The 23936-nt window shown below is 43.4% G+C and overlaps 1 protein-coding gene across 6 annotated transcripts in view; it reads left to right on the top strand.

Moving 5' to 3' along the window:
* Positions 1–23936, top strand: part of TENM2 (teneurin transmembrane protein 2) — a 3004989-nt gene that overhangs the window by 2470530 nt on the left and 510523 nt on the right. Inside the window, exon 1 of one of the 6 annotated variants that reach the window (XM_060296576.1) lies at positions 5666–5773. The exons of the other annotated variants lie outside the window; for them this stretch is intronic. Within the exon in view, the coding sequence (XP_060152559.1) occupies positions 5722–5773 (52 nt within the window). The 5' untranslated portion in view covers positions 5666–5721. Of the gene's footprint in view, positions 1–5665; positions 5774–23936 lie in introns of those variants that run through there. 6 annotated transcript variants of the gene reach the window in all.

A 23936-nucleotide genomic window follows, 5' to 3' on the forward strand; every position in this document is an offset into this window, starting at 1 on the left:
TTTGTATGTATATCTCCATTTTTTAAAGGAATCAAACCTAATGATATGGATTTCATTACATGTCTATTGAAAATGAGTATTACTTTGACTGTAACAGCAGAGCAACTGAGGCAAAAGTGAAAAAAATGTGTTATTTAGGACAAGAAGTATACAAGGTATTTATATTAAGAACGGACATAAATAAGATATGATTCCTGTCTTTAAAAGACTTACACTTGAGTAGGTTAGGGCAAAAAGAATGTTCAGATATCCATAATTAGATGAACAGAAGGAAATAAAAGTTCAAGGGAAAGAAAGTGAGATTTATAAAGGCTGAGTAGGTCTACGAATTCAATGCTGAGTCCTATGACCCACGTCTTCCAGGTCAGCATGGGAGGGGGGAGCAGCACAGTGAGATCAGCCAGTGACGTGCATTAGCATTTGATATCTCTGTTTTTTGAGTGGGTATCTTTGCTTTTTACCCCAAATCTCTTAGACCACGTATATTAGATTTATAAGAAGATCAACACCTCCTTTTTTGAAGGAGGCAATCTGGGGGCAGAATTGGGATCTGGAAGTGGCTCGATCCCTAGCTACATTGCCCATTCTGATAAAATCATCATCACCTTAATAATCTCTCTTTTGCTTTGATCAGGTGTAGTAGACGCTGCCAAAAGTAATGGAGATGATGTTTTAAAGTGAAAAGGCATAAGGGGGTGCCTTGCAGGATTGGTTCATTATTCAGGGGGAAAGTTATCACCGTCCCTGGAGAACTCTTAAGGAAGGAGAGACTGCGCCTAGTGACAAGTTGATTTAAATGATAAACTGGCTGTAAAGCCCCTAACAGAGAACTGGCACGGAATAGGTGCTCAATGAATGTAAATTCTCCATCTCTCTTCCGCTGCTCCAGCAGGATGGCTTAGCCCTATGCTCTTATATGTTCCAGTTGGTGTTCCCGTAAATGTGCTTAGAGCTTCAGGGGCTCCAGTGACACCCGCGGGTTAAGGGGTCCGATTATCAGAGCAGCATCTTTCTCCTTGACTTCTAATGTCCTGAGTAATTCTTGATGATAGCTTTGCCCTTGTCATCCAGCAATGGTCCTCTTCTTTTGACACCAGCATTCTCTGAAGTTTGAGTCTGATTATGAAGGGGATGAGTCCAGGTGTGCTATGTTTGTGGTGACCTAACATTTTCTGCTGGGATGATTGATATACCAAAGAGGCAGTTAATCAAGAATGGACAACTGGGACTTTGAAACCACACTATGTTAAAGTAATGTACCTACATTTTGATCCTTTCCCTAGACCTCTGGGAGTCTTTTGAATACTTTGCTCATTAACCAGCCTGGGGCTTTTTTTTTACGTAAAAATGATGTGGGTGGCTGATTCGGCATTATGGTAGATTCTAACTGCTACCCCCTCCAGAAATATGTCTGGACAGATATTTTATTTCCAGGAGGGAGATAGAATTCCTCCTTCTGTGGCATGGCTCTCTAGAAGGTCTCTGAGAACTTAGGACTTAACATTTTCTGATGTGACTATATCATATTCCACCAGTATTTCAGAAATTATGCTTTAGGTAAGTCTTAGAGAAAATTTATAGGATAGGACAACAGTATGTAACATCAGGGGGGCCTGACTTGAATATGATATCAGGAAAGGCTTCCCTAAAGAACTGAACTGATTAATAGTAGGTAACCAGAAGAAGGGGTTAGGGGAGGGAGGGAGAGGAGGAATATGTGTGGACTGGGAGGAAAATAGTGAGTTCCAAGAATGAAAGGTTAAGGTTCCTGGGGCAGAGAGAGGGAGCAGGAGAGAGGAGTGAAACAGATGGTAAGAAGTGGGCAAGGGCTTCCCTGGTGGCGCAGTGGTTGAGAGTCCGCCTGCCGATGCAGGGGACACGGGTTCGTGCCCCGGTCTGGGAAGATCCCACCTGCCGCGGAGCGGCTGGGCCCGTGAGCCGTGGCCGCTGAGCCTGCGCGTCCGGAGCCTGTGCTCCGTGGGCAAGGTCCAGATCCAACACAGGTTCCCGGTCCATCTTAAAGGGATACGGACTCCATCCTCGGAAAACTGGGAAGCCAGCGAAGGATTTTGAAGAAGGGGCTGTCATAATCAGATTTGTCTTTAAAAGATCATTTTGCCTGCCATGTGGATAAAGAATTAGAGAGAGGAGCAAGAGTGATATTGAGAGAACCAACACGAGGTTGTCATACTGTGTAAGATGCAATGATGGCAGAGAACAGCATGATAATTTGTCCTTTTGCCTCGGAAGTTTACAATCTAGTAACGGATTGGAAATAACGTACACAGACTATTACCATGAAATATGTAATGTGCCACGGGAATTATGCAAAGTAAACTGAGAAAAGGGAAAAGCCATTTTAGCAGAGAGAGTCAGGGAAATATCTTCTTACGTGTTGAACAACCAATCCTGTGACCTGAGGTTTGTTTGTTTTGTTTTTTGCTTTCGTTGTTGTTGTTTTGATTTTAGTTACAACTGCTTCCAGGATAAGAAACTGCTTTAAAAGTAGCATTCCCACTGTTTCGGTTGCTTTTAAAGCTACAACACAAACACATATTTTATATTCAGTTTCACATTATCTTTGTCAGACAGTAGAAAGCATGTTTTGGTTAATTTCCTTTTAGAAAGAAGTAAGTGAATTTCCCATTCGTTGTCCAGGTCATCTGTCTGTCAGTACAGTCAGGAAAAATTTAGAGACAAATCTCTTTGTAGAGGACATACTACTGCAGAGTCAACAATATGGACACACAAGCAAATGTAAATGAAAGGTATATGATGATTTTATCCTGAGAAATTTGAAAGAGATTGCAGGTAGAAAGACCTATATAACGTTCTCCTATAGCTCTTGGGGCCCCTTTTTGAAATACCCTTCTGAGACTCCACTCTACTTATCATTCATCACTTCCCACACCTACATCCAGCTCTCTTTCAATGAGGATGGCCAGTCAGGTGCGCTGATTTGCTGTGGTGGAAAAGCTGCCCAGTTCCACTGGTGAATCTCCTTTGAAAAGAAATAGGCTGGATTATACTGTGCTTATGAGAAGGAAAACTTTCAGTTGGTCATGTAGAGAGGCATTGGGAAAGTTCTTGTTCATGATTTCATATTGGCTTAACTCTCAGCTCCGTCCATATGTGAGTTTGGGTAAGTCATTTAAGCTCTCTGAGTTTCTTTCGAAAAATAAGATGGTTATGCTGATTGATCACCCAGGTGTTTTGCAATCTTAGTTCCAGATATATATTTCCATCCAGGAGAGCTATGAACTAATTTTCCAGAAGGTTCTTTAGGCTCAAGATAATTGCAAATGTTTAGTTATATGGGTCTGTGCACAAGAGAGTGCTTGACTCTATGTATCCTTCATACTGATGTCAGAAGAAAGAGAAGGAGAATTCCTTTAGTCCTCTAAGTATCTGAAACATGCATTTGGGGCAAGGGGTGGCTCTTTGAATATGAATTTTGACTGTGCCTGGTGGTTTTGAAGATTGAAGAAACATTGTATCTGGGCTAAGAAAAACAGTAGTCTCCCATAGTTTGCATTCTTAGACCACACCCAGAAAATTCTGTTCTCTTTGATATGATGCAATTTAAAGATGCTGACAAATCTGAATCAAAGAAACAGGATAAAGATGAAGAAAAATCTGGGAAATGTGCTATATGAGGAAAAGTCGTTAAAAATTGGAAAGGCTTGGTCTTGAAGACGTAGGGATACATTACAGCTGTCTCAAATACTGTGTAGAACTGTCAAGGGAAGAGAAATGAGACTTATCCTGGCTCTGCCTTTCCTATTAGGCCTGGGGTAAATCGATTGAAATTTTAGCCAGCTTAATTTGCACTCCGTGTGGAGAAGAAATTTCTGACAACACTAGCTAACCAAGAATGGAAGGTGACCTAGTTTCCCTTGTGTAGGGGAGTAATACGCAGGAGACTGGATATTAACAGTAGTGATCAGAAGAGGCAGTGATTTAAGTGTTTTTGCATGTATTAACTCAGTCATAACATTGCTTTGAGGTAGCTTCTTTTATCATTCCAGTAGTATGGATGGAGGAACTGAGGCACAGTATGGCTAAGCCACTTGCCTAATTTGTCACCTAAGTAGTAGGTGACAAAGCTGGTATTTGAAACCGTGCAGTCTGATTGTAGAGTCCTCAGGCTTAACTGAGTTGCTATATTGCTTATAGATGGGCATCACTTAGACAATCTGTGGATGGAATTTCTGCCCTGAGTTTCCAAGGAGGTGTTTGAAGAGTCCACCGGTAGCAGTGCATTCTGGGGTGGTACATAACACATTCAGAGGTGCGTTCCTGCGCGTGCACCCAGAGCCCTTGGGGTTGAGGCTCCATGCCCAGTAGCTCATTCTGCTGTAGGTCTGCATAGCCATTCAGTTGCCTTCCCCACACCACCTGGAGTTGGGCTTCGTTGTCTCTTGGTAGAATTGTCTTTGTCTTGCCACATCAATGTCATCCACTTCAGCTATACCATGACATTCCTTTAAGAAAAAAAATCGAGGGCTTCCCTGGTGGCGCAGTGGTTGAGAGTCCGCCTGCCGATGCAGGGGACACGGGTTCGTGCCCCGGTCCGGGAAGATCCCACGTGCCGCGGAGCGGCTGGGTCCGTGAGCCATGGCTGCTGGGCCTGCGCGTCCGGAGCCTGTGCTCCACAGCGGGAGAGGCCACAGCAGTGAGAGGCCCGCGTACTGCAAAAAAAAAAAAAACAACCAAAAAATCGAAAACATATCCAGAAACATTGCAAGAAAAAAAGCCCTGCTATCTGGGTGTACAGGCTACAGCTAGACCTTTCTTCCAGACATGATGGATAGCTGTTTGTCCTCTTCTCCCCCAGAGACTGCACCTTATATGAATGTTTGAGAGATACCTTGCTTTCATCAGCCCTTTGACAGTTAGGAACCGTAAGAAATGGCAAGTACTTTCTAGTTCGGAAAGAGAGACAGAATCCCTTTCAGACTTGGTAAGATTTATCTAAAGGTAACTGACCAAGAAGGAGAACTGACCCCACTTCATATACAGGTGCTTTAAAATAATTTGACAACAGGTAGTTAAAATGTAAGTATGCCATGCTGTCAATCACATTCTGTCTTTCTGCATTTGAACACTTGTTTTACTTGAAGGAAGATGATGTTGGAACATTTTATGGCATCCATCAACAAGAATGTGCACATGGTTTCAAATAAGGGTTTCCAGCCTTCTGAAACCAATTACTTCTACCTAAGTAGAAATGCCAAAGCAGAGATATGTCAGCAAGTAAGAGAATAGTTGTGTGAAGTAATAATAAATACACCCAATGATGATGCTCGAAACAACAGAAATTGTACACATACACACACACATGCACAAACCTTTTTAAGAGATATTTTTTAAAGTGTGTGTCAAACAATGTTAACCCAGAGAAATGCAGAAATGTCAGACATGGGCAGGACTTGCGGTTGGCATTTGGCTGCCAGCGGGGGAGGCGTCCTCCCACGCTAATTCCTCAGGAACCTCATGCTGTGTCTGTCTACAGGGAAGGGAGAAAAAAAGGGAGGAGGGGGAGAGCAGATATTGCCTCTGATGTTTTTCCTTCGCAGCTGGAGAAGGCCTCAGCTGTGTCAGGCTGGGACTGCTGGTGATTTTCTGTAGAGGGGACCACATAAGGAAGAGCAGCCCATCCCAGCTTATGCCAACGGTGACCCAGCCTCTCCTGATCGTCAGCGTGGCTGGCACAGTTGAATGCAAGCCAGACTGCCTCTCATGGAGACGCGTCAGTGCCTCACCTCTGCCTGTGAGTCCTCTCCATGGGAAGGTTGTGATGGAGTCACTGGGTAAGGGTGAGGGAGGTGCATGCAGATGGGGCTTTGCAAGGACCTTTCCTAATTGACAGAGGAGTTGGCGCATTTCCTTTAAGCCTTCAGTGGGTATTGAGGGAAGGATGGGGGGCTTGGCAGTGAAACTGCTTTTGCCTGCAGCTCTCTAAGAGTAGCTGTGGATTCTTGTCACCGAATAGAATTTCCAATTCCTATCAAGCTGTGGATCTGCAATTTTTGCTACTACCTTCATGATGGCTGCCAGGTATGGCATCAGAAAACTATTCTGTGAACATAGATATAAAATGAGATTGATTAACTGTAAACATCTGTTAGGTCAAGCATCTTACGTCTATGGCCGAAATATTCTTTCAAGTGACTCTGTCTACATCTGTCACATTTTTTCACCCTCCAGAGACCTATTTGTGGTAGCTCTCTGTGCACTGATTGGCTTTACCCTTGGCTGTAGTTCTGTGTTGAGGCATTTTACTTTTTTAAACATCTTTATTGGAGTACAGTTGCTTTACACTGTTGTGTGAGTTGCTGCTGTATAACAAAGTGAATCAGCTATACGTATACATACATCCCCATATCCCGTCCTCTTGCGTCTCCCTCCCCCCCTCCCTACCCCACCCCTCTAGGTGGACACAAAGCACCGAGCTGATCTCCCTGTGCTATGCGGCTGCTTCCCACTAGCTATCTGTTTTACATTTGGTAGTGTATATAAGTCCATGCCACTCTGTCACTTCGTCCCAGCCGTCCCCGTATCCTCAGGTCCATTGTCTATGTCTGCATCTTTATTCCCGTGCTGCCCCTAGGTTCTTCAGAACCATTTTTTTTTTTAGATTCCATATATATGTGTTAGCATATGGTATTTGTTTTTCTCTTTCTGACTTACTTCACTCTGTATGACAAACTCTAGGTCCATCCACCTCACTACAAATAACTCAATTTTGTTTCTTTTTATGGCCGAGTAATATTCCATTGTATATATGTGCCACATCTTCTTTATCCATTCATCTGTCGATGGACATTTAGGTTGCTTCCATGTCCTGGCTATTGTAAACAGAGCTGCAATGAACATTGTGGTACATGACTCTTTTTGAATGATGGTTTTCTCAGGGTATATGCCCAGTGGTGGGATTGCTGGGTCATATGGTAGTTCTATGTTTAGTTTTTTAAGGAACCTCCATACTGTTCTCCATAGTGGCTGTATCAATTTACATTCCCACCAACAGTGCAAGAGGGTTCCCTTTTCTCCACACCCTTGCCAGCATTTATTGTTTGTAGATTTTTTGGTGATGGCCATTCTGACTGGTGTGAGGTTGAAGCATTTTTAAAAACAGGCAAAAAGAGAGCGGAAATGATTCATTCTATTAACCGAACTTTTCTTCAAAACATGGATGATTCTTGCGATCTGTATCTGATATTTAGTGTGCTGAACAGATTTTTAAGAAACTCCTGGTGTATTCTGCTACAGGTGCTGGGTCTGTTGACCCATCTTCAGGTGTACTATTTGCCTTCGAAGGGCACACTGCTGTCACGGCAATTTAAATAGAGTAATAATAATCCCGTGCATTTCAGGGCAATTTATGTTTTACAGAGTTCTTTTACTCATTTTATCGAATTGATCTCACTTGAGCATTACATCAACCCTGTGTGGTAGGTATTACGATTTTTATTAGCTCCATTTCGTGAAGGAGGAAACTAATGGCAAAGGACTCATCCAAGGTCATACAACTGAGAGTGGATGTGTTGGTACTTCACTCCTCGTCTCAGGCTTTTGTTTTCTTATGCAAATGACCTGTAGGTGGTAGAGACACAACCACACAAATACAGGTTCCCACTTCCATACTTGCCTAACATATATTTGCCATTTTCCTTGTGTGGCCCACTGCTTGCCCTGCAGGCCACGGTAAGGACAGTGTGGAGTAGAACAAGTTCAATTTGAGTGTGCGATGCCTTCCTTCCCTGCTCCACACATGCGTACACACGCGTGCCGCATGTGCACGCACTCTGCTCCCTGGGTTTAGGGGCCCTGAGATGCTGTGAATTTCCTGTCATTTAAAAAGCAAATCATTACTAAATCTGATGGAGGGTTAATATTCTCTATCATGACTCTAGAGAAGACAGAAGGCCGATTCTATAGTAGTGTGATCTCATTGACAGTTGAATAGAAGGGATCAGGGAGAGCTGGGGGAAACACCAACATCCTTCACATCATCACACATCAGGTCCCTCCACGTTTGAGAACAAGCAAGTGTGCCCCCAGCAGCCAGGGAGGGCAGACGCCCTCGTGGAGCTTAGCACTCTGTTGAAAACTGGCCAGCCAGAGACCTTGAGAGCTAAGACCCACGCATGAAGTATCTAGGGACACTTTCTTTTTTTTTTTTTGGCTGCACTGCACAGCATGTGGGATTAGTTCACCAACCAGGGATCAAACCTGTGCCCCCTGCTGTGGAAGCGCAGTGTCCTAACCGCTGGATCGCCAGGGAGGTCCCTAGGAACACTTTCTAATGGCTACCTGGATGAACCTCACTGGATTCAGGCGGATACAATTCCCTCCTCCCACCCCTCCCTTCCCCCAACCAAGGCCCTGCTTCCCAACATCCGCATTCAGGCCCAACAGCAGGTGTCCACTGGCTCTTTGTCAGAACACAGGGATGGGACTTGAACTGTCATGACACAGGCTCCCATGAAAAGGGAGGCATCTCTTTTCAGGTTTACCAAGTATGCTTGGCAGTACTTTCTTCGGCAGAAAGAGGGCGAGGGATTTTGCGTGACATTTTTTCCTTTGTCGGGACAATTTCATATTCTCAAGCTGCCTTCTTAGATCATTGAACAGTGCCCCGGTTACTTTCTAGAACAGACAGATGCCCTCCCACCTCAGCCACCGTCTGCCTTCGTGCTTTCATCCGCGCGCACGTGCAGAAGTGACACAGAATATCGCCAGAGTTGGCCTGGTGAGGGCTGTCTTTTCAACTTTCTTTTTGAAGTTATTCTGAAAAATCTCTTGAGACATAGGTGGAGGGTGGATTCATCAAATCTTAAAATGTCAGAGCTGGAAGGCAGCATAAATTGCATGTGGTCCAACTGTCTCATTATAATGATGAAGAAATCAAGTCCCAGGGAGGTTGAGATTTGTCCCAGTTTATCATGATAATGACTGTGTTCCATATCTTGCATGTGTCCTTCACGTGCCCCTCCATCTTTCAAGACCTCGCTCTCTGTCCTGAAAGCTGACCACATAGGCTGCACTGTGGTCGCCCTTGTCCCCTGGCTGCCAACTGTTTACTCAGTGGGAAGAGATCAGAGGGTGGAGGGAAGGGGGGCAGGGTACTTATCACCAGCTTCCTCTTTGTCATAGGGCCACGAGCTGTCCCCGAGATGCCAACCCTCTCAGGGGGCCCTCTCCATATAGTTTTCTCTTTCTGGTTCCCCTCGTCACTCCCTCCCCTTGACCCTTGCCAATGCCGGCAACTTCCCTCTTTGGCTTGCCCAAGAGCACTGCACCGACCCTTCTGTTTTCCCTGATCCCTGACCACGACTTCTAAAATAGTCCACTGAATAAACTTTCCTCACTTTACCCAGTTTGTGTGTCATCTGCTTTCAGACTGTGACCTTGACTGACATAGTAACAGCTGGAGCTAAAACTACAGCCCAGCTGGTTCTCCCTCTTCTGACCCCTCTACCCTGTTAGTCCTTACGCCATAGTTTGTTTATTATGGATAGCTTAATACTTTGCATAAATATGTAATCTCTTATAAATACATACTGCTAGTCACTATGAAAAGTATTAGCATTCAGTGGTTAAACGCATGTGTTCAAAGTCTTGGGTTCAAATCTCGGTTCTGCCACTTACTAGGTGTTTCTTAACTCGCAAGTTGCTTGACCTCTCCATGTCTCAGTATTCTCGTTCATAACTAAAAGGCTATGATGAAGATTAAATGATACCAGTGCACTCAGAGGACTTAGTACACATAAGTGTTCAATATGGAGTGTTCATAAGTGCCCAGCACATGGTAAGTGTTCTGTAAATGTTAGGTTTTACTAGCATTTGCTCTTTGTCAGGACTCAGTTTCTGCACATGGACACATTTATTAGGACTCTAATTCTGTAAGTGGAAAATGTGCAGATTTTCCCGAGCCTTGCACAGTGTCATAAAATTTCATGAGTATGAAGTCGTTAGTTCCCAGGAACGCCGAAGAGTGATGGGGAAGTGACGGGGAGGTGCTGATAAGCGGGGATGTGAGTCATGGGGCTGCGAGGACAGACGGAACAGGAATGCAGACAGCGCCCTGACGGACAAGCCTAGATTTGCCCGGAAGCTGTGCTCTGCCTGGCGGGGATGGGAATCAGCTCCCTTCCGGCAGGGTGGGTGTCACTTCCCAGCTGGCGGACCCGAGGGGAGATCATGGAATCTGTTGCTTGAGAGAGACAGTCATGAGCCTGGAGGTTCCTGCAACAATCAAGATACAAGGGCTAGTTTCCAAAGATGCCGACGAGTCCCCACCTGGAGACAGGATTTCTTTAGTTTCAGGGTGTGAAATAAAGCATTGCGTTCTTTTTCCAAAACAGTAGATTTTGTTTTTCGGAGACTTGTGCTTCCTTTGGAATTGTTGAATATTCAGAAATGTGAAATGGGTTATATTTGAGTGTGGCCGTCCAGAGTGAAGAGTTGTGGGTATTTGGAGAGAGGGACTGGCCCATCCTAAGCTACCTAATCAAGTAGAATGTGAGGCGGGCTCCTCCCCGATTAAAACTCCGTGTGGTGCATTTTCTCCTGGTCTCCCCAGAGGTGTGGTAAGTCCTGGCTTCCCTTACTTACATACAGTGTCTCCTGTCATTAAATAGGAGCCTGGGACATGCCTCTGGAAGAAAAGGAAATAAAGTCATCCCATCTTCTATTGCCCAGTGACAACCCTCTGTTATTACTTTATGTCAGACAAGCAGAGAGTTGAATACCCTTTTGGAGACTGCAGGAACCTAGGAGGAAGTCCACGCTGTAGTGTCTCTGCGAGTGGGTCCAAACATCCTACTCAGGCAGCCGGGGCTCCTCCCACTTGTCCCCTTTTTCCCTTTTCTCCTTTGACTAGGATTTTGATTTCTGGTCCAGAAGGTCATTAACCCTGGAGCCGACAGTCAGATTGCATTGAGGCTGCCCTAAGCACCCTTGATGGAGTGACTTGTAAATAAACGTCGGTCCCGAGTGCGTGTGCTCCCCCCCGTAGCTGGCCCCTTGTTGCTCTGTCCACCCAGTGTGTCCACACTCCCGCCCAGCAAGGCACCCACTGAGTGCCTCTGTGGCACCGTGTCCAGGACTGTCTGTGACTAAGATAGTGAGTGAATGCATCCTCCTTTCTCAACTTGCTGCTGTATCTCTTTTCAGTCTTTTTTTTTAAGGAACTTTGTCAGTGAGTCCTGTCCTGGATATGCTATGTAAAAGTAAATCACTCTGTCTCCTACCCAGCCCTCTCACTCTCAGTCCCCTTTACCTCGTTGTATTTTTTTTCTTTCTTTTTTTCTGTGTGTTCATGGTACTTCTGAGTTTCTGACATGCTGTGTAGTTATTTATTATGTTATGGTTTCTTTGCCTCTACCCACAGGTATATAAGCACCACCAGGGCAGGAAACTTGGTCTATTTTGTTCAAAAATATATCCCATGTGCCCAGAATGGTGCCTGGTACATGGTAGGTTCTCTGCCAGTGTTTTGCAGAATGAATGACTAACCGAGCGTCCCAAAGAGACCGCTCCGAGAGATTCCTTAACTCTAGAAAAAGGCCCAATGCTGTGTTTTTCTCCACCTTGAAGACTGTGAACTGCTATTAGGAAAAATCACTCAACAATCAGATTCTATGAAAATGTTAGTATCAAGGCAAAAGAGAAATTTGTCTTCATAACTGATACATGTTTCAGCTTTCGATTATTAACAAATTGAAGGCACAAGGTTAAAATCCCCAAGTAGTACACAACCCCACAAAATGCCCTGCCAACCTCTGATTAAGGCCCAGTGGCCCTGACGTGAGGCATCGGAATCTATCCCAGGGCCCTCTGCGGAAACTGGCATCAGAATCTATCCCAGGGCCCTCTGCGGAAACTGGCATCTCCACTTAGCTTCCTGAGTTTCCCGACAGCTGTTCTGAGCTCGGGCCCTTGACATTCCCCCTCCCACCACAGAGGCATCCAACGATGATCATATATCCGCTGGGCCAGAGATAGAGAGAGAGTGCCAAAAGGGCCACATCTAACAACATCACTGATTAGAAAAGTTTCATCAACTTTGAATCATCAGTATGCTTGCACCAATGAGCTGAGGGCTGCAGGAATCAGCTGTGTGGCTGGAAAGAATTAAGCAGATGCGGAAGCACCGCCTGACTTGGGGCTAGCCTGAGGAACACGTAGTTCTTGATTCTCAGATGGCTTTTTGGAAGGGAATCAAAGTGACTCATTTTCCATCTCTCTCTCACACACACAGACGCACACAGTGTGCGTGCGTGCATACACAGATCTAAGGTAGCCTACAGATGAACTAAGAATCTGAGCAGCTTTTTAGGAGGAAAAAAACCTCCTCCTGCCACATCCCCAAACACCCATATTTCTCCTTTTAGGTGTGGGAGAACCTAAGCAGGTCTATGATCTGTTTTTCATCTGCATAACACATTCGAGCTGCTTTATCAGGTAGAAGAAATTCCACTAAAGATCAACAAGAATGCATAATGTTTGCAATGGCCAATCATTTTCTCAGAGCTGCTTCCCTCCCCTTCTTATCTTCGTGTGTTTCTTTTGCCTATGTGAGGCCCTCTGGGATTTAAGTTGGTGCCCCAATCTGCAGGGTTCGGGTTGTCAACGGGCAATGGTAAGGTTAGGGATGAAAAGCCGATTTTAGATACTTTCTTAATATTGATCTCTGTTTATCAGAAAGGCTTTTGCTGTGCTGGTTCACTTCTGTGCTTAGGCAAAGGCTTTGACAGATTGACTGCCACAGCGTTTTCAATCTATTGTAGAGTAGCATCAGCATTCAGGGTGCCGTTTCCCTTCCTCTGACCCAGTTTTAAAAACATCCAACTCAAGGTGCTTCATTGAGTTTACATAGAGGTTGCAAAGCAATCAGAATTCCTCCTTACAGTTGTTACCACAAGAATTGCTATAAGGCCCCTGTATCTTGCCCTCCAAAAGCTGCTGTCTTTTGGTGTAAAGAATGACTGCCATGCAGGAAATCCTTTACCAAAATCCAATTGAACTGTCAGAGTTGTTTTTTTTTTTTCCCCTTCCTCCCTTGATTCCTTTTCCGTTATCACTGATTTTCTAGTTTGTAAAGTCCACGTTCACACTTTCTCTCTGGCCTGCCTTCTCCCTGCAGAGCAATTCCAGAAACCAGTTCTGTGGCCCTAACGCACACCCTATTAAATATTGGCGCTCCAAGCCGCAAGAGTTTATTCCAACTCTCTCTTTGAAGGCAGCCCATGCAAGGCTTACTGCTTAGAGAAAAAGATGGCCTAAGCACGTGAATGCTTTAAAAGATCTTTCTGAAAAGTGCTTCTTGAGGTAGATTGGTTTGTGTTCCATCCTGTCTGCTGTGTTCATTTTCTCTCTCACCTACACAGGCCCTAGAAAGCACAGCTTTTACCAATAGCTTTTCCCAGCTCCCAAGTCAATGTCATTGTATTCTTTCCATTAGATTCTTTATGCTGAGTGTTTGAAATGGCAGCCTCGCGCTCCCAAGTGATCAGCAAATGTCAAGTGTCCCCAAGCACAGAAACCAGCTGAGATACTAAGGCACTGCAGGCTGAAGGAGGATTGTATTATTGTTGTTAGGTTTCTGATGGGATGGGGAATAGGGAGAAAAGGCGGGGTTGCGGGGCAGGGGGGCGGGGGGGAAGAAGATGCCTCACACAGATACAAACACATCATCTTCAATCGCTCAGCATCTTTCAGTAAACAAAGTCATGCTAACACCAAATTTGGAGACAGTTTGCTAACTTCATTACCAGCCTTGCCTGGAGCAAATGGTAACTGGCAGTGGGTACTTCTAACTTTTCTTGAATTTGTTTTAATACCTGGAATGATTCTCCCATGTAGGCTGAACTTCCCCTCACTTTGAATTGTCTGTTTACTTTAATGAAGCCTTCCCTAGCTCTCCAACATGTTGAGCTTGACAAGCATTAATTTACAGAGAGCACTTTTTTTTCCTTTTCTTTTTCACTTTAGCCCTTGCATGCTTGCAAGGCAAAGAAGCCAGTGAACAACTGACGAGCAATACATTGTTAATCCGGGCTTTCTAGGGGAGAAAGGTGACTTGACCAATGAAAGTCTGAATTTCCAGGCTCTTCCTGCTGGTGGTCTACGTTGTGTCTCTTTACTTTGGCTTCTTAAAATAGGCATCTTTAGATAGGGTCTGGCCAAGAGAGAGATGCTGGGAAATTCTGAATTTCACATTCCTGCTGCTGTGGCAAAAAAGAAAAAAAATCGTAGTTGAGGGTAAATTTGAGAGACTGCTGAGTCTTCCTTCCACTTCTTGTAACTCCGATTTGACGCTCCAAGCTGCTATTTGCTTTTTTATGTCTCCGTCCAGATTTTACTTCTCCCAGGAAATTTTCAGTGACCACCCCTCCCCATGCCACCCACAGTTAAGTAAGGTTCCTCTTCCCTGCTCTCGTGGCACCATCTGTTTTTTTCCATCACAGTGCTTCTTATATCCTATTTAAATTAATTTAGCAATTCAATTTAAATTGTCTCGATTGTCAGCGCTCCAAGGAGTGAGATGCTGTCTCACCCTTTGTCAGATCCCACCTGGCAAAGAGCAGCTTCCCAAGAAGTAGACTTCTGTGGGATGTGATTTGTAAGCCTTGTGATCTGGAAGCCAGAAAGAGCAATCACCCTTGCCTCTGTGTTTCAGGCAGTCCACTGAGTCACGTGTGGCAAATAAGCCTACCTTTTTAGAAATAAATAGAGCACATTCCTAAGCAGAACGGGGGCACTGGGAGACTGTGGGCCATGAGGATTGCCTCTTCCCCGGTCTGTCACCCTCATGCAGAGGAGATCAGGGCCGGGATGCATATTTATGATCTCTGGTTGAATGTGCCTTCTCTACCTGCCCATGGGGAGCTCTCCCACGAGTCTCCCCTCCACCAGCCACACTTCCCTGCTTTGATGGATGGAGCTGACTGGGCAAATTGCTATGCTGATGAACTGCTCAGCTACCTGAGCACATGTTCCAGGGAGATCTCCAGGGATAAACCACATTTTAGAGAAGGCTTCATCCACAGCCTGGGGTGAACCTTTTAGCCCTGAGCTAGCGGAGTTGCTGGGGTAAAGAAGATAAAAGACTACAGTTATCGCGCTCACTTTTTAGCAACCCCTGTGCCTGTCCTTGGGCTAGAAGGAAGCCTTACTGCATTTTTCTCTCCTCCCAGAAAGTTATTCAAATTGAGCCCTCGAGGTCTGGGTGTCACTGTGCTCATTGAAAGAGGGAAACCAAGAAGCTGAACTGAAAGCACTTAAAGGCAGGATGCATTACCTTAAAATATGCAGATGGAAAACTGACATTATTGTCAATGTCAGAAGTCACCTTTCTGAGTAAACATTCACCTCTGGGCAAATGCGGGGCTGTGTTTCTTTCCGTTTACAAATGACAGTATGCAAATGCAGGGGGGTTGTGCCCCAGAACTCGGAGTTGTCTTCTTTCATCTATCCGTAATGAGGAACATGCAGGAATCTGTCAAAAACGGCACCCTGGGCTTGATTTGTTCCTTCTGAATAGAGGGGATTTCAGCAGCGTTAAATCTGCCAGTTGGTTTTGTGCCTAAGTATTACATCAGTCTCTCGTATGATCTTGCATCCTGTGTAAAATGCAATATTGGGGCCTAATGGGCAGGATTAACAAGAGCTGGGAAGCCATAAATGAAAGTTTCTTGTTTCTAGAGAACAAGTTAGAGCTTTTATATTATCTGCCGCGGAGCTCGGCGAATTTAAATATATCTCTTGGGCTTTGGTAATATTCGTGTTAATGTCAAAATTGATCCCATTGTTATTGAGACGTGTGGTTTTTTTCAGGCTGAAGACCCATAGTGCCTGTTGCCAGGGCTGATGAATATCTGAGTGGGATAGGTTCCTTCCATCCTTTTCCCAGAACTAAGTGAGGTTATCATTGGTGCCTGCTACCAAGTTGCGTCTGTAGGTTTGCCTTTTCCTGTAGTTCACTCATAAACTTAACTGATATTTTTTTGAGTACCTACTATGTGCCAGACACTCTACTTGACTCTGGGGATGAAACAGTGAACAGCAAGATTTGGGCTCTTCCCCCATAGGATTCCTACTTAGATATGGAGAGAAACAATAAAGTAAACACACAAGCGAAAAATTATAATTGCGCACTGACATCAGTGCGCCATGGGAAAAGAGGATGAGAAGAGAGGGAATTATGGGGAGGGAAACCACTAGATCTGGTGGGGACAAGACAATATTTAAGCTGCGACAGAAAGGACGAGGCCAAGCCAGCCTTGAAGATGGAGGGGGAAAGAGCTTTCAACACAAAAGAATAGTATGTGCAAAGATCCTAAACTGGGGAAGAGCGCGGGATGTTTGAAGAATTAAATGGAGATGAGCACGTCTAGTGCAAAACAAGAAGGCAGCGTGGGATGAGATGGAATTAAAGAGGCTTCTGCAGAGAATAGGTCATACAGGGCCTTGTAACCATGGAAGGAGTTTACCATTTTATCCTAAGTGCAGTTAGAAGCCGTGAAAGAGTGTTTCTTAGTTCACTTTACATCTTTTAAATCTATATTTTCACACCTATTAGGATGGTTATTATTATTTTTTAAAACGGCAAGGCTGAGGAGAAATTGGAACCCTTATGCGTAGCTAATGGGAATATAAAACTGTATAGTACTTGTACAAAACAGTGTGGCAATTCCTCCAAATATTAAACAGAATAAGCGTAGGATCCAGGGATTCCACTTCTGAGTATATTCCTAAAAGAATTAAAAGCAAGAACTCAAACAGGTATTTGTACACCCATGTTTGCAGCAGCATTGTTCACAATTACCGAAAGGTGGAGATAAACCGATTGTCCATTGACAGAAGAAAGGATAAGCACAATGGGATATATACATATAGTGGAAGAGTATTCAGGCTTAAAAAAGGAAATTCTGACACATGCCTCAATATATGAACCTTGAAGACATTATACTAAGAGAGATAAGCCAGATACAGAAAATAAGGATCATATATTCCTACTTATATGAGGTACCTAAAGTAGTCAAATTCATAGAGACAGAAAGTACAGCGGTGATTGCTGGGGGAAGGGGGGGCGGGCGGGGAGGGAATGAGGAGTTACTGTTTAATGGGTATGGAATTTCCATTGAAAAGGTGTCAAAGTTCAGGAGATGGATGGTGACGACGGTTGTACAACACTGGGAATGTACTTAAAGCCACTTAATTGTACACTTAAAAAGGATTAAGATGGTAAATTTTATGTGTTATATATTTTACCATCATTTTAAAGTGCTTTGAAAACTCCCACACTATTTTATGCTAGCTAGAAAGGCAAGAGGAACAGTAGGGAAGACAGATAATTGCTCCAGTCCGGTATTAAGACAATGGTGGTCCAGTGGCAATAGAGATGCAGAGGATCAGTGGATCTGAGACATATATTAAAGGGAAAAAGCTACAGGACTTTACTGATGGATAACATCACAGTTCTTTATAGTTTGACCTCTGATACACTTGAAGCTTTTAGACCACACTTATGGGGGGAGGGGGGGGCGGGTAAAGACTGGCAGAATCCCTTTGACTGGCAGATGTGTTTAAGCTTGACATCTTGGTGTATGACAAGGAAAGCTTTATTTTTAAACCTTTCAGTAGTCTTGGATGGAGTATGGGAGCTATTGCTGTTGACATGTGAATATTTGCATGCACTGTCACACAGCAGTCATATGCTCTGTGTGAACACGGCTTGTCTTGTGATTTGCAGGGATAACTAGCATGTGGCTGGAGTTGTTCACTCCCTTCCTTATTAGTAATGCACGTCTTCCATTAGCATATGCAACTAACTACTCCCTTTCCCCTGTGTAGTGTTGACATTCATTGTAATGATTTATTATCCAAGCTAAATAACCCTCAATGTGAAACAACAAACATGACTGTGTTTGTGTTTTCCATTTGTTTTCTCTTTCTTGCTTCCGCCTAAGTAGATATTTCTTTACGTGATAATTACATGGTGCAGAAACAAACAATTGGAAAGCCCACTAGAAAGATTATGAATGTGGTTTATTTTTTTTTTTGATTGAAAATCTATGCCATTTTAGTGGCATCCCACATAAGTGACTTGGAATTTTTAAATTATTAGATTATTAAGATGTTTGTTATGAGCAAACACTCCATATAAGATTTAATGATCTATGAAAGGGCCACATTTGGGCTTCTCATGGAGCCTCTGAAGACCCCAGGAGTCTTGTTTTTTTTTGTTTGGAATGTTTCTGGAATGGTCTGAACTATGAGGTTATAAAATGGTAGAGAGCCTTGGCTGGGGAGCTCAGCAGTTCCACTGCCTGAGTCATATCCCAGCCACTGACTGGCTGTGTAACCTTAGGTGATGTACTTAAGCTCCCTGAACCTCAGTGTTATCTTCTGTAAGATGGGGCAATAGCCATACCTATCTCCAGAGGTCCTTGTGATGATTGAGATACTAAATGTGAAGCCTTTGGAACAGTGCCTTAGAATAAATGCTCAATAAATATTAGCTGTTATTATCATCAGTGAATTGCAAACTGTACGCCCATGAGAAAGACATTATGAAAATAAATGTATGTAGAGACATAATATAAAAAGATAGAGAAATAGACTGGTGGTTGCCAAGGGGGAGGGGTTGGGGGAGGGATGGTCAGGGAGTTTGGGATGAGCAGATGTAAGCTATTATACATAGGATGGGTATACAACAGTCCTACTTTGTAGCACGAGGAACTATATTCAATATCCAGTGATAAACAATAATGGAAAAGAATATAAAAAAGCATGTATAATCTATGTATAGCTGAATCACTTCACTGTACAGCAGAAATTAACACAACATTGTAAATCAACTATACGTCCATAAAAAAATTTTAAAAAAGAGAAATAGATACACTGAGGTCATTATTGTGTGACTATGTATGTATGACAGTGAAATTAATGTGAGGAATGCTTTAGAGTTTATGCTGTGCTTGGAGCCCATGATAAAGATTTAGCAGGATTTTACCCTGTACAACAGAGATTAGAAATCTTGGTCCGTAACTAGTCTGATGTTATTGCAAAGGCACATCCTCACCCACTCTGGTTACTCTGTTTCTTATTAGATTTGTTGCCCATTTTATTCACAGTGACCCCTCTTCACGTCATTCTGGACATTGGAGACTATTCATTGGCTCACGATAGTTTCAATAACTTAACATTACAGAAAACTAATTATATTGTATTTCATCCAGTTAAAGCTACCTCACCTGGCTTACTATGGGCAATTCTGTTTTCTAAAGAAGAAGAAACACTAATTTTGGGTTGAGCTGCAGCTTAAAAACCTAAGCAGGTTATTCTTGCCGCAGACTTTTCCCCAATAGAAAATTGTTATTGATATTTTGTAAGTATATTCCGTTCAAAGGTAAAAGGCTGTTTCCACTTGCCATTTTTCTAGTGGTTTTTTTCCTACACTGTGTCTGCAAGTCAACACTCCTGGGCTCAATTAAAATATGTATTTAGCCACTGGATTTGCAGAGAGATGATCAAACTTGAATACTAATACCTGAGTTATTGCCTATGAATACTAGGATGGTGCACGTTGAGGGACGGCTTTCAAGACAATGGCCAGTGAAACCAGGACGTGTGGCACTGATTACAGCACAGCACACACGTACAGCTGGATTTGGCTGAGTTTTGCAGCAAACACAGAGCGTTGCTCATTAAAATCACAATTTGACTGAGATTACGCCCACTCTCAATCATATGAATTATGGGAAATCTCAAAACCACCAAAACTATGCCACTTTCTACCTTCCCAGTGCCTAGCGGTCCCACAGGACAGGCGTTAGTTTTTCCTAACCTCTGCTCTGAAGACCTAACACATAGCATCATGATAGCAACTGATACTTATGGAGTTCTTACTATGTGTAAAGCCCTTAGCTCCTAGCTGAGGATGGAATGATGACCCAAGGCAGGCACAGCCCCTGTTTCTTCGAGCTTCCGTTCTAGGGCTCAAGGAAGAGGTGATGTAGTCACCTTCTGAGAATTACAGAAGGTTTCCCTGAAAAGGTGCCGATTGGGCAGAACCATGGAGGCTTAATGAGTAGGAATGAGTATCTCAGGCAAGAGAAGCAAGGTGCACGTGGCCGTGTGGCAAGTGCGGGCGTTGCCAGGTGGGGAACTGGGAGAAGTGCTGGGTGTCTGGAGCCAGGAAAAGCAAGGTCCAGAATAATTCTGGAGAAGTGCTAAGGACCAGTCCACCTAGACCATGTTAGGAGTTGTGTCGTGACTTCTTAGACCAGCTTAGGACAATAGTAGGTACTGTTGATACCATCTTCCCAATGCTTTGGCAAATTAAAGCTTAAAGTGGTGGAAAAAACCTCCTTCCTCAGCTAGGAAGTGGCATATGGAGGATGTAAACCATAGCCTGAGCTTCTAATCACCCTATTATAGTTCCTCTGTAAGATGCTTCCCAAGTATTTTCATGGGGTTTTGACTCACAGTGTCAACGTGGTCTTTCTATAGAATCTGGTACTTCAGTCTGCCATTGGTTTGGTTGGCATCAGAAAGAAACTACGCTAACTGCTGGTAAACTAAACAGAGTACACAGATGAACACAACCGCTGTTATGTTTACACCAAATCCTGGGTCTCCGAGCCTCAGGGGGAGGCTTAAAAATTAGGGCTTGAGTACAGTTAGTCCCCTTGGGCAGCACGGTGGCGCAGAGAGGATCGTGTAGCTTTCTTAGCTGAGAACAAGTTGTGAAGTCCAAAAAAAGGAGTTTAAAGAGAGCAAAATTAGTGTTATATTAAAAAAGGGTTACAATGTATTTAAGGAATGAAAATAAGCCTCTGAGGTTACATACAAAGAGGAGAAAAGAAAAGCGAAGGGGAGGGGAGGGAAAGGAGCATGAGAGAGGGGGAGGGGAGGGGAAGAGAGAAGAGAAACATTGCTATATTATAAATCGGCTTCAGGCATGTTCTCTCCCTCTCTCCCCGCCCCCCTCCTTCCCTCCCTCCTCCCCTACCCTCAACTTCTGCTTTGAAGCTGAACTCTTGATAGATTAGCCCACCACTAAAGAAAATGCCCTCTTTTACAGGTGCAAGCTTGGTAATTGCTGCAGGAAGATACTGAGTGGCTCATAATATTCATATAGTCAGATTAGTTTTGAATCCTACCTCAGTAGAGGATGTTGGAGTAAATCCAGTTCACGCCTGTTTACCTTGTCTGTGTGGGCACTCCTTTTTCCCAATCATTTCATCCTTTCTCTTGACCTCAGTGGGTGCTATCAACAAAGAGATCCCAGTATCTCTGAGAACAAGTCAATTACCAGACCAGAAAGAAAAGGAATAGACTTAAATGTTTGAAGAGGAGTGGGTTCTTGATTTTTGTTTTTTTTTTTTGCTTTCTTGGTAACGGTTGAAACAACCCTGAGGCTCTCCACCCGAGGCTACGGAAATTTTGTTGCGCAGTTATATCTCAATTCAGAGACAACTGTCTCCTGACCAATCCACTGTGAGCTTTGAACATATGGCTGTGTCTGATTTCACCAGGGAGAGTTTTGTAAGATCTCTATTCGAGGGAGCAGCCACTACACAGATGAGTGATACACTCCTGGAATTAATTATTGCTTGCCAAGTTTGAGGGTTGATTCACTCTAAGCCCAGAACTAAGAACTCATCTTAAAGCTGAAAGAGTTTTTGATCATCTGGGTCCAGCTCGCCTTCCTAGACCCTCTAACCTGATGCCATGTGTACTTTGCTATTAATGGTAGGCTTTGAACTCCTTAGTTTGAATTTCACTTTCTAATCATAAATATATGAAGACAGTAGGGGCCATGCATTCCCTGGGCCTGATAATTAAGAGCGAGCCTACCTTGCAACTCCAGGCTTCCTTTTTTTCTGTGAAGGCTGCCTTTCTTCCTGAAATGAAAGTGGCATTTCGACCATCTGGCATAGGCTGCTGTCAATAAAGGAATCCAATCGCATCTTACCCATGTTATTTTGCGTGAATAATGAGCTTAGTCTTTATAAATAAATATGTGCTCCCTAGAATATAGGAGTGGCCTCCAGCGTTGCTGATCTTTCCTAAAATGAATACTACTTGAACAAATACCATATCCAAAAAAAAAAAAAAATCCTAATAATTGCTGGAATCTAATGGGGAAAAGTAGCCTGGATTACTGGTGATAGCTGCCTGTCAGTCTTGGAAATCTACCTAAAGGCATGTCCGCTGTGTAAAGTTTTCTCCAGACCAGGGTTTCACTGTCAGGCCATCTCACTTAGGGCTTGATTAGCTTTTTATTTTAGGCAGCGTGGCTCTCTACTCTTTTGGACATTATCCCAGCGGGCATTCTCCTAGGTTTCCCTGGGGAAAGGGTACAGGCCAACTTCTCTCATTTTGTGTTAGGACTTTGAAGTTAGGACGTTTGCAATTACCTACCAGACCTGGTATTCTCTCCGAGTAAAACGCCAAGTGTCAGACCCACTTGTCTGCAGTCCTAACATTAAAAGCACCCTATTAATAATTTGTTGCATGTAGATGGCCACAGTGCCAAGTTTAAGCACCTCCAATAGGCAGGTTTGCATGTTAAGTAGAATCAGTATCCTATTAACCAGAAGAATGAATAAAACTATTCTCCATTTTCTATATGTTTAACCTCTTTGAAACTACTGACAGGTCTTTTATTTTGGAAGTATATTTTACAGGGGAGAAGACTTCCTAAATATGATTTAATTCTTTTCTTCCCTCCAGAGAAACAGGATTTAAAATTTCTGCTTGTCCCCTCCAGAAAAGGCTCAACCAAACAGAATCAAAATATCACAGCGGTGAAAAAAAAAAAAAGATGCTGTATTGTTTCAGAGTCCAGATCTGTCTCTTGTGATAAAGATATTTAAATCCTCACTATTCACAGGTACAAGCCAATCTGAGCCATGGACTATATTGAAATGATAGAAAGCTTTCAAGTTGATTTCTGTGTGTGCTCCATGGTTGGAAATTCTGTTGGAGAAATATGGTTAGACTATTTTGACAATTTTTAACCTGCTTAAATTGGATTTTTTAAAGTGCACAAATTGATGTTCTGCCTACTTGGAGAATGTTTTAAAGATACCAAGACTTCAAAGAAAAACAGAGTAAATCAGATGCAAACATCCCTGTATCCATCCTAGCAAAATTAGTTTAGGATTTCCTAGGGCAATGCTAAATTAGAATGACGCTCAGACATGAGGGCGAGTACCACTGGTAATCATCTTTTCTTTCGTTGTGGGGGGGACTGAGAAGAGGAAAGCTATTTTTACATCTTGTGAGAAACACTAAATGACATCAACTTCATAATTATTTTTCAAGGGTGCCATTGAGAATTCGTAGTGTTCCTGCCACTGTCATGGAGAATTGTGTCAATTTCTGACCCATTGGAATTTGGGGTGTCAGGGGGCCTTTCTTACTCTCCCTGTTCTTTGCTGCTTTCCTATTTGATCATCAGATATCTTTCTTTTTTCTTTTCTTTTTTTTTTTTGAACTGCAGGGTAAATTAGGTCTCAAAAACAGCAACGTATATTAGATACGATATCAGCTCTAGAAGCTGAAAGCATTTTTTTTTTTAAATGAAGCCAGAGAGATGGAGTGATCTGCTTGATAATAAAGCTTAGCTTTAATGCCAGCTCCATGCTGTTACAGCATATTACTAAACAGCAAGAAATGTGGCACAGATGTTGCGGCGGCCATATTTTACACCATCCAAAAGGTCATGTCGCTTGTTATTACATTCAGAATCAATATTAAGTGAGCGTTCCAAATTTCAGCTGTCAGTTGAATTTATTGCTGCAAACCAAAGCTGAAGGATTCTCGACTGTGATTCAAGCAAACTAACAAATTAACTAATATAAGGGCATGCCTAGAAGAAGCAGGTGACCCACATGCCCGCAGCAAAA

Source organism: Globicephala melas, chromosome 3, assembly GCF_963455315.2.
Source record: "Globicephala melas chromosome 3, mGloMel1.2, whole genome shotgun sequence".
Classification (NCBI taxonomy): domain Eukaryota; kingdom Metazoa; phylum Chordata; class Mammalia; order Artiodactyla; family Delphinidae; genus Globicephala; species Globicephala melas.